Source organism: Lampetra fluviatilis (assembly GCF_964198595.1).
Source record: "Lampetra fluviatilis chromosome 48 unlocalized genomic scaffold, kcLamFluv1.1 SUPER_48_unloc_1, whole genome shotgun sequence".
NCBI classification, from domain to species: Eukaryota; Metazoa; Chordata; class Hyperoartia; order Petromyzontiformes; family Petromyzontidae; genus Lampetra; species Lampetra fluviatilis.
The window spans coordinates 27,611-43,651 of record NW_027620429.1 but is presented as its reverse complement, the minus strand read 5'-3'; the positions used below and the strand labels follow the sequence as shown (position 1 = coordinate 43,651).

The 16,041-nt window shown below is 43.7% G+C and overlaps 1 protein-coding gene across 1 annotated transcript; it reads right to left on the bottom strand.

Moving 5' to 3' along the window:
- Window positions 1–6,629: 6,629 nt before the first annotated feature.
- LOC144953848 (uncharacterized) lies at window positions 6,630–13,950 on the bottom strand. Its single transcript, XM_078884504.1, has 3 exons — window positions 13,818–13,950; window positions 12,633–12,705; window positions 6,630–9,629 (listed from the first exon to the last, which is right to left on the bottom strand). The coding sequence occupies exon 3, from the start codon at window positions 9,617–9,619 to the stop codon at window positions 8,159–8,161; it is 1,461 nt and encodes a 486-aa protein (XP_078740630.1). The 5' UTR covers window positions 9,620–9,629; window positions 12,633–12,705; window positions 13,818–13,950; the 3' UTR covers window positions 6,630–8,158.
- Window positions 13,951–16,041: the final 2,091 nt, after the last annotated feature.

The following is a 16,041-nucleotide window of genomic DNA, read 5'->3' as shown; positions in this document are numbered from 1 at the left end:
TTGTTTAGCATTAGTATGCTATATATTGCATTAAAAGTAGGATATTTCACCATGAACATGTCATGTAAAAAGAAGCAAATCGGCATACTAACCTATGCCGTTTTTGGCCAAAATTGGCCAAATTTTTACAGCTTTCTTTTTCAACAAAAGTGCAATCCTCGGTGTTGTTTAGCCTTATATATCCTATATATTACGTTAAAAAGTTGGAAATTTCACCATGAAATTTTCAACTAAGAAAAAGAAAATCGGCATACTAACCTATGCCGTTTTTGGCCACAATTGGGCAAATTTTTACAGCTTCATTTTTGGACGAATATTAATTCCTCTGTTGTATTTACCCTTAATATGCTATGTAGTAGATTAAAACGGGAAAATTTCACGATCAAATTTTTACGTCCCACAAAAATAAAATCGCCATGCTAACCTATGCCGTTTTTGGCCACAATTGGCCAAATTTTTAGAGCTTCATTTTTGGAAAAAAGTGAATTCATCCATTGTATTTACTCTTAATATGCTATGTATTAGATTAAAAGTGGAAAATTTTGCGATTAAATGTTCACGTCCCAAAAAAACCCGAAATACTAACCTCTGCTGTTCATGGCCAAAATGAGCCAAATTCCCATAGCTTTATTTTTCAACAACAAGTGCATTCCTCCATTGTGTTTGCTGTAGTATTCTACATATTACATACAAAATAAAAAAATTCACGATACATTTTCAACTCACAGAAAATCGGCACACCTTTTTTAGCCAAAAAGCAAATTGGCATACTAATCTATGCCGTTTTTGGACAAAATTGTGTTAGGGTTTGGGTGAAGGTTAGGGGTTAAGGTAAGAGGTTAGAGGAAGAGGTTGGAGGTTAGGGCAAGGGGGTTGGGGTTAGGGGTTAGGGTGAATGTTAGAGGTTGGGGTAGGAGTTAGGGTTTAGGGTTAGGGTCATTTAGGGTTAGGGGTTAGGGTTAGCGTTAGAGTTTAGGGTTAGGGGTTAGGGTTAAAGGTTAGGGTTAGGGCTAGGAGATGAGGTTCAGGGTTTAGGGTTATGGGTTATGGGTTAGGGGTTAGGGTTAGAGGTTAGGGTTAGGGCTAGGGCTAGGGGATGAGATTCAGGGTTTAGGGTTAAGGTTAGGGGTTAATTTTAGGGTTAGGGGCTAGGGTTTAGGTTTAGGGGTTAGGGTTATGGCTGAGGGTTAGGGTTGGGGTAGTCAGGATTAGGGCACCTATGCAGTTTTATGCCAAAATTATCCAAATTTTCATAGCTACATTTTCCAAAGAAAAAGTGAATTCCTCCCTTTTGTTTAGCATTAGTTTGCTATATATTGCATTAAAAGTAGGATATTTCACCATGAATATTTCATGTAAAAAAAAGCAAATCGGCAAACTAACCTATGCCGTTTTTGGCCAATATTGGCCAAATTTTTACAGCTTTCTTTTTCAACAAAAGTGCAATCCTCGGAGTTGTTTAGCCTTATATATCCGATAGATTACGTAAAAAAGTTGGAAATTTCACCATGAAATTTTTAAGTAAAAAAAGAAAATCGGCATACTAACCTATGCCGTTTTTGGCCAATAGTGGCCAAACTTTCACAGCTTTATTTTTGGACAATAGTTCATTCCTCTATTGTATTTAGCCTTATTATGTTATGTATTAGATTAAAAGGGGAAAATTTTACGATGAAATTTTTACGTTCCACAAAAAGAAAATCGGCATACTAACCTCTGCCGTTTTTGGCCACAATTAGCCAAATTTTTACAGCTTTCTTTTTCAACAAAAGTTCATTCATCCATTGTATTTACCCTTAGTATGCTATGTATTAGATTAAAAGTGGAAAATTTTAGGACTAAATGTTCACGTCCCAAAAAAACCGACATACTAACCTCTGCTGTTTATGGCCAAAATGAGCCAAATTCCCATAGCTTTATTTTACAACAACAAGTGCATTCCTCCATTGTGTTTGCTGTAGTATTCTACATATTACGTACAAAATAAAAAATTTCACGGTACATTTTTCAACTCACAGAAAATCGGCACACCTGTTTTAGCCAAAAAGCAAATTGGCATACTAATCTATGCCGTTTTTGGACAAAATTGTGTTTGGGTTTGGGTGAAGGTTAGGGGTTAAGGTAAGAGGTTAGAGGAAGAGATTAGGGGTTAGGGCAAGGGGTTTGGGGTTAGGGGTTAGGGTGAATGTTAGGGGTTGGGGGTAGGGGTTAGGGTTTAGGATTAGGGTCATTTAGGGTTAAGGGTTAGGGTTAACGTTAGAGTTTAGGGTTAGGGGTTAGGGTTAGAGGTTAGGGCTAGGGGATGAGGTTCAGAGTTTAGGGTTAGGGGTTAGGGTTAGAGGTTAGGGCTAGGGGATGAGGTTCAGGGTTTAGGGTTAGGGTTAGGGGTTACGGTTAGGGGTTATGGTTAGGGTAGGATTTGGTGGGGATTAGGGTCAATGTTATGTTTAGTGTTAGGGGTTAGGGTTAGGGGTTATGGTTAGGGGTTATGGTTATGGGTTAGGGTTAGGGGTTAGGGTTAGGGGATGTACGGTATATACGGTGTGAAAGAAGTTCAACATACACACGGACATGGACACTCGCTAAATAACCTAACCATCATGGACACTCGCTAAATAACCTAATCATCATGGACACTCGCTAAATAACCTAACCATCATGGATACTCGCCAAATAACCTAACCAACATGGACACTCGCCAAATAACCTAACCAACATGGACACTCGCTAAATAACCTAACCAACATGGACACTCGCTAAATGACCTAACCATCATGGACACTCGCTAAATAACCTAACCAACATGGGCACTCGCTAAATGACCTAACCATCATGGACACTCGCTAAATAACCTAATCATCATGGACACTCGCTAAATAACCTAACCATCATGGACACTCGCCAAATAACCTAACCAACATGGACACTCGCCAAATAACCTAACCAACATGGACACTCGCTAAATAACCTAACCAACATGGACACTCGCTAAATAACCTAACCATCATGGGCACTCGCTAAATGACCTAACCATCATGGACACTCGCCAAATAACCTAACCAACATGGACACTCGCTAAATAACCTAACCAACATGGACACTCGCTAAATAACCTAACCAACATGGACACTCGCTAAATAACCTAACCAACATGGGCACTCGCTAAATGACCTAACCATCATGGACACTCGCTAAATAACCTAATCATCATGGACACTCGCTAAATAACCTAACCATCATGGACACTCGCCAAATAACCTAACCAACATGGACACTCGCTAAATAACCTAACCAACATGGACACTCGCTAAATAACCTAACCAACATGGGCACTCGCTAAATGACCTAACCATCATGGACACTCGCTAAATAACCTAACCATCATGGACACTCGCCAAATAACCTAACCAACATGGACACTCGCCAAATAACCTAACCAACATGAACACTCGCTAAATAACCTAACCAACATGGACACTCGCTAAATAACCTAACCAACATGGACACTCGCTAAATAACCTAACCATCATGGACACTCGCCAAATAACCTAACCAACATGGACACTCGCCAAATAACCTAACCAACATGGACACTCGCCAAATAACCTAACCAACATGGACACTCGCTAAATAACCTAACCAACATGGACACTCGCTAAATAACCTAACCAACATGGACACTCGCTAAATAACCTAACCAACATGGACACTCGCTAAATAACCTAACCAACATGGACACTCGCTAAATAACCTAACCAACATGGACACTCGCTAAATAACCTAACCATCATGGACACTCGCCAAATAACCTAACCTACATGGACACTCGCCAAATAACCTAACCAACATGGACACTCGCTAAATAACCTAACCAACATGGACACTCGCCAAATAACCTAACCAACATGGACACTCGCTAAATAACCTAACCATTATGGATACTAGCTAAATAACCTAACCAACATGGACACTCGCTAAATAACCTAACAAACATAGACACTCGCTAAATAACCTAACCATCATGAACACTCGCTAAATAACCTAACCAACATGGACACTTGCTAAATAACCTAACCATCATGGACACTCGCTAAATGACCTAACCATCATGATTTAAAGATTTCGTGACTGCAGGGATTCATCTTCTTGGTTCTTTCGGTAAAGTCACGTAGAAGGGAAATCATAAAATAATAAAAATAAAACATTATAAAATACAATTCTCACGACGTTTCGGCCACGACGCAAACAGCTGTCCTCAGGTGAAGAACAGGTCTGTCGGAAAGACAGCGTCTGAATGAGCACCACCAGGCTTGGCAGCGTATATTTAAGCTGGGTTAAAGGGGGAAGGGCGCCTTGACAAATGAATTTGCATATCAAGAGGCATTTTGCATATTTATTGGAAATGCAGATATGTGATTAGTCACTACTTGTGGAATGCGTAGGAGGTGGGGGGGGGTTCAAAGTCATATTATGCCCGTGCAGTATGCAGGATTAGCAGCAACAAAGGGAGAGAGTAGGGGTAGCATTAATAAAGGGAAGGAATGTTAATAGTATGGAGTTGCAGCAGATAAACTACCACGTAAAAAAAAACTAAAATATAAACTACATCAGTATCATCAATATACTAAATATACTCTCCAATAAGCTGAGCTACTAACAGTAAGTCATACATTACAATTGTATGTCGCAAAAAATATAATATGCCTCCAGCTAAACGTTTTTCTCTTACATCACACAGGTCTACCCCGTACTATATACTGCCATAGACAAACCCAACATTAAATTATATACTGTATTACTATACACCACCCTATACCTTAGACTATACCTTGTAATATTACACTATGTATTATTCTACCTACCCTACTGTATACCACACTGCTGTATATTCACTATACAATTACGATACTATATATTACTTTATACATTGTATAAAACATTACACTTTTATACTATTTATTATTATACAATCTGCTATACACTATACCATTGACCGTCACGTGAAAGGTACTAAGAGGAAGCAACGAAATATGTCAATGGGAGGACATCCTCCACGGAGCTCAATAACAAAATACAAACGTGGACGTCAACTTTTCTGATGTTATCTTCAAACAGGCCCTCATCCTCCTTCACGACAAACTGCACTCCATTGCTGGAAAATACTACACTATGCTTTACAGCTTCTTACATTTATTTAGGAAAATTAACCAAAGCTGATGGATGCACAAATAGAAGCATACACGGAAATCTTGGAAGACATTGAGACTACAAATCGAGTCATTTGTATCCTTGATGCACCTGCCAGTACTGGGAAGACCTTTGTTTTAAAACTGCTACTCGCAAATGCTCGCCAGAGAGAGAGAATTGCTCTAGCTGTGGCATCATCGGGGATTGCTGTGTAAGTCGGTGTGAGTCGATGTGTGTCAGTCGCTGTGTGTGTGTGTGTCTATGTGTGTCAGTTGATGTGTGTATGTACGTCGATGTGTATGTGTTAGTCCATGTGTGTGTTAGTCCATGTTTGTGTAAGCCAATGTGTTTGTGTGAGTCGATATGTGTAACTCTATATGTGTGTATCTAAAGTCCATGTCTGTGTGAGTCCGTATGTGTGTGTAGGCCAATGTGTGTGTGTCTATGTGTAGAGGAGTAATATGGGGATGTGACGTCATGCTCGCTGTCCAGTACGATGACGTCATGGGATGTGACGTTATGCTTGCTGGGCGAGGCGATGACGTCATGTCTCCTCTAGGTACTTAAGGGGGACCCCGTGACGAAAGTAGGGTCACTTTGGGAGCCCGGGATAGAGAGCGGTTGAAGAGCCAGCCAGGGGTAGAGCTCAGGGAGTCTGGAGACAAGCCGGCCGTAGTGATAGAAGGTGCTGCTCTCCCTGGTCGGTGTTGGCTGAACCCCCGATCCGACTCGAGGGAGAGAGCCCTGGAGCTAGCCGAGCTAGGAACAGACAGAGTGAAGGTTCGTGTGAAGAAACCTAGTGAAGGACCCCTACCCCTGGGGAAGTTATCCGAAACGCTTAATAAATAACTGGCGCAAGCCCTTAACTGAAGACCTGCCTCCGCATCGTCATTTGCACCTCAATATTTGTATGCGAGTCCATGTGTGTGTGTAAATCGATGTGTGTGTGTTCGAGTCGCTGTAGGTGTGTACATCGATTTGTGTAACTCCATGTGTGTGTATCTAAAGCGAATGTCTGTGTGTGTGAGTCGATGTGTTTGTGTGTGTGGGTCGATGTTTGTGTGTCTAAGTCCATGTGTGTGTCTTTCGGCCGGGCAACACCAGGTACTTTCCACTAGTACTCTTATATAAGCGCACTTAATCTATCTGTGATGAACGCTGCACTTTCCATCGTTTTCATGCAGGGGGCGCTGCAAACCCACGCGCCCCCTGCATGAACGACGGAGGAGCAGGGACAGACGGTCGATCGCGTTGGAATTGATCGGCAGACGGCGGTCTTCTGGCACGGCCAGCTCTGTGTCGCCTCATCTCAATCCCGCGATCCCAACCAGGTGAAAGTCCGCATCAAACCGAATCCCCGGCAAGGCCATCTACTTAACGACTAGAGAAAATTCACACGAAATGTCGTTTTCAATGAAGTCTTTCAGATGTAAAATGATATAAGCTTTTATTGAAGAAACACCATTTAAAACATAATACAATTCAAAGTTATTTCAATTCAAAACTTCAAAATGGAGCATCGGGTGCTTGCGTGGATGCGTCTTTCGTGTGCAATTTTCTTCGTGACTTTCCTGGCCCAAGGCAGTAAATGGTTGTGAGGGGCACCGCAGGCGGTCAGGCTTGCTTCAACCCATGGTTGTGCACATCCAGACGTTAATTGGCAAGGACCATTTCTTGTCCTAGTTCGCCAACATATACGACGTCATGCAAAATTCTAATGAGTGTTGTTGTGCAGAATGTATCTACTAGATGTGCTCAGCCTTGTAACCAAATACAAATCTGTACCAAAAATGCATTCCAAATGTGCTCTTAAAATTACCTCCTTGCTATGAAGCAGATCAGCAGACACGACATCTTTCATTTATCGATCTCTCCACGAAACAAAGGAATGTTTTACATAAACTATATCAAGCACAGACTTCTGGGAGTGCGTCAATGATTCAGTGCAAGCCACCTGTGGACCCTTATTGGTGCACAGCGTCTCAAGAGCAGCCGGGCTTGCTTCAACCGATAGCTTCAAACATCCAGACGTTAATCAGTAAGGCGCATTTCTAGTCCTAGTTAGACAAAATTTGTGTCAACACGTAATACAAAATTATAATTCGTGTTGTAGAGAATGTATCTCCTCTACGTGTAACTTTTGAGTGGTATGCCTTGTAACAGATAAACGATCCGAGTGTGCTCCCTATTTCAAAGACAATGAGTTGCTCCAGAGGGAGATGCTTCCTGAAAACACAAAAGTACCCTTTGACCTATATCAAAATAACAATGAGTCTCTTATAGACAAAATGGTACATGTACGCACACAATCAGACAAGTATTCATTCAAAATTAGTGACAGGCATATTAACAAAATTGAAAGACTGCACTGAAATATACTGCATTAGGTTACATCGCATTAACAAGAAGCTAATTTAAAAAAATACGCACCGTCTGCTTAACAGTGTATGTACAACATACTAATGCACCATTCAAAACGAGTCGGCCATTGCATGCTGGCGTCTGGATCAAAATTGAGCAAATTCTAAACATTACCTACAAACTCCACAACTGAGATGCCACATCAACCATCGCCCCCTATTGACAGGCTCTTGTCCACATGCAGGCCGGTGCAGGGCCACCACCTTGTGCCACACGGGCAGCTGCCACTTGGGATGCTCTTCGAGTGTTTGAGACAAGATACGATACAAAACTCAGAGTTGCCAGAGGCGATTAAGCAAGCACCATATAAATGCAATTATGATAACATAGTGAATGCTTGGGGGCTTATTGGCTCTCGCTCCTAGTTAGAGATCTACCCAACACACAGGTCCACAAAGACTGGCCGCTCTTACCCTGCAGGTTGACCTAGGAACCAAGTGTTAAACTTCACATTACTGTCATTAAAGGCCTGTGACAAAGGTGCATCTATTGGAGCGACATCGTTTCAGGCTTACACATCTACCGGGTCTCCATTCGACTTTGTACTGTCTCAGAGGAAGTCCACCCACACCTCCACTTCCACAAACTGCTGGGAGTTGCCTCGCTCTGCCTCACAGTCAGAATTCTCCTCCTGCTTCACATTGCCTGCATCGATGTGGAGGTCAGATTTTGGAGTTGAATCTTCATCTTCACATTTTACCTTCACTTCTTCGCTCTTCACCATCACTTCTTCACATTTCACCTTCACCTCTTCATATTTCACCTTGACACCTTTAAAAGTGTCCAAGCTGGGATTTTCTTCCGGTTCTTGTTTCATGAGGGATGGGCTCATTGCGGAACTTTGACTTTCACAAGTTGATTTCAGACTCTGCTCCTTGTGGATATTATGATGATTGTGTGTTCTCTGGTGTACATAAAGATGTGATGACCATGCAAACGCCTTCCCACACACACTGCACCTGAAGGGTTTCTCTCCCGTGTGTGTTCTCTGGTGTGATACAAGACCAGATGAATCTGAAAACGCCTTCCCACACACACTGCACTTGAAGGGTTTATCTCCCGTGTGTATTCTCTTGTGTGTTACAAGAGCAGATGACTGTGCAAACGCCTTCCCACACACACTGCACTTGAAGGGTTTCTCTCCCGTGTGTGTTCTCTGGTGTTTTACAAGAGTAGATGAAAGTGCAAACGCCTTCCCACACACACTGCACTTGAAGGGTTTCTCTCCCGTGTGTGTTCTCTGGTGTTCTACAAGAGAAATTGAGTGTGCAAACGCCTTCCCACACAAACTGCCCTTGAAATGTTTCTCTCTCGTGTGTGTTCTCTGGTGTATTACAAGAGAATATGATTCTGCAAACGCCTTCCCACACACACTGCACCTGAAAGGCTTATCTCCCGTGTGTATTCTCTGGTGTCTTACAAGAATAGATGACTGTGAAAACGCCTTCCCACACACACTGCACTTGAAGGGTTTCTCTCCCGTGTGTGTCCTCTGGTGTCTTTGAAGATGTGGTGACTGTCCAAACGCCTTCCCACACACACTGCACTTGAAGGGTTTGTCTCCCGTGTGTGTTCTCTGGTGTGTTATAAGAACAGATTGATATAAAAATGCCTTCCCACACACGCTGCACTTGAAGCGTTTCTCTCCCGTGTGTGTTCTCTGGTGTTCTACAAGACCAGATGACTGTGCAAACGCCTGCCCACACACACTGCACTTGAAGGCTTTCTCTCCCGTGTGTGTTCTCTGGTGGCCTACAAGAGAAGATGACTGTGCAAACGCCTTCCCACACACACTGCACTTAAAAGGTTTCTCTCCTGTGTGAGTTCTCTGGTGTATTACAAGATGAGATGATTGCATAAACGCCTTCCCACACACACTGCACTTAAAAGGTTTCTCTCCTGTGTGAGTTCTCTGGTGCCGTGTCAAATTTGCAGTAGAATTCGTGCTGTATGCACACCGATCGCATTGTTTTCTTGTCGTACCGAGCTGCGCCGAGTGTCTTTGCTCCATCAGACCAATTCTGCAGAAGAAGCAACAGCCGCAGACAGAAAAAAAGAATATCCACACCATCTACACATCAGTACGGAGGCACAGAGGAATGCATATACAGTCACACGTGACTTACACGTCTATATTTCGATTTAAAGCTTTCGTGACTGCAGGGATTCATCTTCTTGGTTCTTTCGGTAAAGTCACGTAGAAGGGAAGTAATAAAATAATAATAATAATAAAACATAATAAAATAATTCTCACGACGTTTCGGCCACAACACAAGCAGCCGTCCTCAGGTGAAGACCAGGTCTGTCGAGGCGACAGCGTCTAAAAGAAAACACCACCACAGTATACAGTATACAATTTAATGCTATGTAGTTCATACTTTAGCTTTTTACGTTGTTGTTTAGTTACTGCAGCTACATACTATTAACATTCCTTCCCTTTATTAATGCTACCCCTATCCCCTCCCGTTGATGCTGCTAATCCTGCATAATGCATGGGCATATGACTTTAAAAACCCCCCGCCCACCTCCTACGCATTTCACAAGTAGCACTAATCGCATTCCTGCATTTCCCATAAATATGCTAAATTCCTCTTAATATGCAGATTCCTTTGTCAATGCGCATTTTTCCCCCCCTTCCAACCCAGCTTAAATAGACGCTCCAAGCGTGGTGGTGTTTTCTTTTAGACGCTGTCGCCTCGGCAGACCTGGTCTTCACCTGAGGACGGCTGCTTGTGTTGTGGCCGAAACGTCGTGATAATTATTTTATTATGTTTTATTTTTATTATTTTATTACTTCCCTTCTACGTGAGTTTACCGAAAGAACCAAGAAGATTACGCGTCTATACTTATTAATATATTTATGATATATTAAAAAATCTTGCCCCAAATTCATCACACAGGCTGTTATGGCACACAATGAGATGGCAAATGGTCATAAACACGCCTGGAAGCCCTCGTATCTTCAAAATGAACGTTAACCCAAAATTCAGAGCACACAATTTCGGCTGTCTGGCTTCAAAATAAATATTTACGAAAGCTAAATTCAGCTGACATAGCAAAGGTGTTGAAAATAATACTATTTGTGTTATGCACAAAATGCATAAATTAATGTTCAATCGCAACTGAGAGGTGTGAAGCCAGGCACAGATGTCCTAGAATGCTGGGATAAACAGTTCCGACTTCAGATGCACGTGTGCTGTGATAACTTCCTGACTCCATTCTTGCAAAGAGTTCCAGAGGAAAAACTAAAATAAACTACTGTTTTGATATAACCTCTGTGCTCAATAGAGTTAATAGACTTTACTGCAAATACAAACTTGACAATGTCACACTCAGAGGTGGAGCCAGGATTTTCAGGTAGGGGGGGAAACCCCTCCAGCAATGAAAAATTACAGGAATTGTTAGTAAATATGGAGTTGTTAGTAAGTAAGGACTTGTCCCTTGCTTTTCATTCGACGCGTGTGATCGTCATCGCGCTCCCTGAACGTGTTGCCTTCAGGAAAGAAAAATAGACTTTTCTATTTTGGGTGGGGGGGGGGAAATGACCATGACGTATGTGGCGTCAACCCGCAACACACCTGAGTGAAGTGCTCTGCAATGCGTACCCCTACCATACGGCTCTTCGCGCGCCGTACTTCTACAGCTGTTCACAGCATGCCGGGAGATTTTAGGTGGCGCTTCCCTCCAGGCCAATTAAGTCATTGGCTTCTTGGAGTTTCAATACAAATCCGTGCGAAGAACGTGTACAACTGCCATCTTAAATATAAAGCAGAAACTACAGATGTTTGTTTGTGTGAAGCAGCAAAAACTCTCCAACGCTGAGCTCTGGCGTCAAGAAATTTGCACAGCTCACGCCGTCTGGAATTTCTAAGTGAACACGACTATTTTCCGCTCGCCAAGTCATTCCCTTTCGGAGCGGCAAAAATCGACCTGACGCAGAAGTGGGTAAAGGTTGAATTTCCTTGAGTGAAAACATCCGATTTAGGTAAATTTATTTGTTTCGGCTTCTTTCTTGCAAGCATCAATTTTTTCAGTGTTTTTCAGTGAATTATGAGGGAATATGAAATTAATCCAAGACAAGAATCCAAGTCCCGGGCAAAGCCGGGTAGTGAAGCTAGTTACTAATAAACCCCAATGATCCTATCGAAATTAGGGATTTTCGATCGGATCATTGGGGGGACACGTGCCACCCCACCCCCACTGGCTCCACCACTGTCACGCACTGGCACGGTTCACATGTGGTGGTGTGTCCAGACCCACGCCTGGCCACCTTCACCTGCTCAGTATTAATGCTTCCTCACTCCACCAAGTAATTCATTGAGGATCAATCAACACAGCCGAGGCTGTGTGTCTCTCTCTCCGCATGGTCGTGTGGATTTCCTTCCTGATCCCTGGGTTTCCCCTCCACATGTAGAGAGTGAACACCGCCACGCGTCTAGAGTGAACTCCGCCACGCGTCTAGAGTGAACACCACCACGCATCTAGAGTGAACACCGCCACGCATCTAGAGTGAACACCGCCACGCATCCAGAGTGAACACCACCACGCGTCCAGAGTGAACACCACCACGCGTCCGGAGTGAACACCACCACGCATCCAGAGTGAACACCGCCACGCATCTAGAGTGAACACCGCCACGCGTCCAGAGTGAACACCGCCACGCGTCCAGAGTGAACACCGCCACGCGTCTAGAGTGAACACCGCCACGTGTCTAGAGTGAACACCGCCACGCGTCTAGAGTGAACACCGCCACGCGTCCAGAGTGAACACCGCCACGCGTCCAGAGTGAACACCGCCACGCGTCCAGAGTGAACACCGCCACGCGTCCAGAGTGAACACCGCCACGAGTCCAGAGTGAACACCGCCACGCGTCTAGAGTGAACACCGCCACGCATCTAGAGTGAACACCGCCACGCGTCCAGAGTGAACACCGCCACGCGTCTGGAGTGAACACCGCCACGCGTCCAGAGTGAACAGCACCACGCGTCCAGAGTGAACACCACCACGCTGTTGACGAGCCTCACCTTGTTGTTATTGTTGTTGTGGGCAGGTCGCTTCTGAAAACAAGAGCGGTACAGCAGCTCAAGCGGGTGTGGCCTGGTAAAAAAATGGAAAAAAAACTGTGAATATTTAAAATAAAACAAAGTTACAAAGTAGCGAGCCAGGTGGAGAGAAATTTAAACATAAGCAAGATTACTCTTTGATTATTTCGGTAAAGACACGTAGAAAAAATTAAAAAATTAAATAATAGTTTCCATTTCATTTATTTGGTATAGCCCTGTGAGCCATTCGGCTCTTGAATCGGATGCAACCACAACAAACAAAAAACATGAACGAGAAAACATCGTTGGGGGGGACACGTGCCACCCCACCCCCACTGGCTCCACCACTGTCACACACTGGCACGGTTCACAGGTGGTGGTGTGTCCAGACCCACGCCTGGCCACCTTCACCTGCTCAGTATTAATGCTTCCTCACTCCACCAAGCAATTCATTGAGGATCAATCAACACAGCCGAGGCTGTGTGTCTCTCTCTCCGCGTGGTCGTGTGGATTTCCTTCCCGATCCCCGGGTTTCCCCTCCACATGTAGAGAGTGAACACCGCCACGCGTCTAGAGTGAACACCGCCACGCGTCTAGAGTGAACACCGCCACACGTCTAGAGTGAACACCGCCACACGTCTAGAGTGAACACCGCTCTACGTCTAGAGTGAACACCGCTATACGTCTAGAGTGAACACCGCCACGCGTCTAGAGTGAACACCGCCACACGTCTAGAGTGAACACCGCCACGTGTCTAGAGTGAACACCGCCACACGTCTAGAGTAAACACCACCACGCTGTTGACAAGCCTCACCTTGTTGTTATTGTTGTTGTGGGCAGGTCGCTTCTGAAAACAAGAGCGGTACAGCAGCTCAAGCGGGCGTGGCCTGGTAGAAAATGAAAAAACAGTGAATATTTAAAATGAAACAAAGTTACAAAGTAGCGAGACAGGTGCAGATAAATTTAAACTTAAGCAAGATATTCTTTGGTTCTTTCGGAAAAGTCACGTAGAAAGAAATAATAAATTAAATAATTGCATGCGACGTTTCAATTGAAAACACAAGCAATCGTCATCAGGTAGAAATAAAAAAGGAAACAAACCTAGTAAACGTATAAATGTAATGCAATACAACACAGAGAGTCGGCTAACAAAAGCCAACACCCCACCTGGTTGATAACGTTCTTCCAAAGATTGCTCAATTTGAGAGAGACAAAACACAGACACGGAGACACATAGACAGAGATGACGCAGACACACAGAGAGACACACATAGGCACACAGAGAAACAACGCATCTGTGTCGAGGCCTTAAATAGAGAGAGAGAGGGGGGGTAGAGAGGGGGGGTAGAGAACTTAGCATGTCAATGCAAGGCCGTAGCCATGGAGTCAACATTGGGGGGAACCAAATCTTCCAGGGGGTCTGGGGCCCCCACTAGAAAAATATCTAAATTAAAAAACTCTTTTCCTGCCATTTCCTCCCTAAAATATATATTTTTAAATTCACGAGCACATGGGATGGATTTTTTTTTATTTGATACAATAATGTCTCATAGTGTATTGTATTACATTGCTCTGTTTTTTCTTTGTTACCTTTTATTGTTTCATAGCATGTATTGGCAGAGATTAGGGATTCATGAAGTACAACGCAATCATATGAACAGAAATCTATGCATTGTTATATGAAGACAAGTCCAGATTTTGTGGCCAAAGTTTAGCAAATTGTTGTTTTTATTAACATAGCATCGCAATTATTATTTACAAATATTTTTGATAGCAATATATTGGGGGGGGGACATTTTGAGCATATTTGATTATAATTATTTTAACATATTATAGTTATTATATATTATAATTATTATAACATTATAATTACGGCTTTGTGTCAATGAGAGATTTGGAGGTTTGGTGACTGCACTTCATCAAACAAACTTAATAAAATTAGAAATGTAATGCAATGCAACACAGAGAGTCGGTCAACACACAACTGACGCATGGCCTGGCTGATCGCGTTCTTCCACAGATTGATCAACTAAGCGAGAGAATTGAAGCAAACGCCATCAGGCGAGGGCAGGAGGCAAGGCCCCGTGTTGTAAGTTCCGACCTGGACATCGCTTCCATGCTCGCTGCTACTCAATTGACATCCCTACGAGAGAGAGAGCGAGGCTCTACCTCGGTAAACAACAACCACCACCACAACCACCACAACAACCACCACAACCACCACCACAACCGCGATGAGAATTTCTCACCGTGGAGTTCAGTTCCCGCGCGGAGCGGCAACTTTCCGTTACCTCGTGACGTCACGCGGCAGCAGGAGGTGACATGACGTCACTTGCGTGGTAAAAGACACTCCCCGCCCACAATGAGCGGCTCTGTAACTTAGATAAATTATGTTAATGAGCCTGGCCCAATCGTGGAGGGATGGAGCGTGGGTGCCGAACCGGTCACAACGAACTCGAGACGGCTTTGACGAATAAATTATGTTAATGAGCCACCAATCACTGGGTGTGGCTTTGCCCAAATAAGGATAGTGCTTGAACAGATAACGAAAATGACCCCAGGCAGAGGTGACGTCACACTCAGCGCGTGGGGTGGGGTGAATACCTTGGTGACATGACGTCACTAGCGAGGAACACCTCCCGCTGGCGTTTCACGCCGATGAGGTAATGCTGAGTGGTGACGTCACAAAGCGGGGTTGGAGTTTAAGTTGATTTAGATTCATTTTCCATTACTCCCTCCCTTGAACAGAGACCCCTTGGGAGTGTGAGCTCAGCAACAACAATGTGGACATTATTGTATGTGTGTGTTCACACAGTGTGTGTGTGTACACTGTGTGTGTGTACACTGTGTGTGTACACACTGTGTGTGTACACACACTGTGTGTGTACGTACACTGTGTGTGTGTACATTGTGTGTGCACACTGTGTGTGTGTGTGCACACTGTGTGTGAGTGTACGCACTGTGTGTGTACGTGTACACTGTGTGTGTACACTGTGTGTGTGTACATTGTGTGTACACACTGTGTGTGTGTGTACACTGTGTGTGTGTGTACACTGTGGGGGGCACAGTAATCTCAGTCAGTCGACCAATGGCATCTTTTCACCAATTTATTTTCCAACTTTTTCATTTTATTTATTATTTTATATATTATTGTTCGTTTTCTATCTGCGTAACTTTACCAAAAGAACCAATACTATGGTAGTGCATTCTCTGTTTTTTTTCAGAGGTTCAAGGTTTAAATCCGACAGGCACACCTGGCTACCCCAGTAACATTCGCAAAAATATGCGCAGTCTGCTTAACGGCAAATGTAAAACAAAGCGTCGTGTCATTCACAACGCACAGGTCACTGCATGTTGGTGTCACGGTCAACATTGGGGTAATGCCAAACAT

Excerpts from the sequence above, each read along its gene's own strand:
- LOC144953848 (XM_078884504.1), bottom strand. The coding sequence starts at position 9,619 with ATGGAGCAAAGACACTCGGCGCAGCTCGGTACGACAAGAAAACAATGC.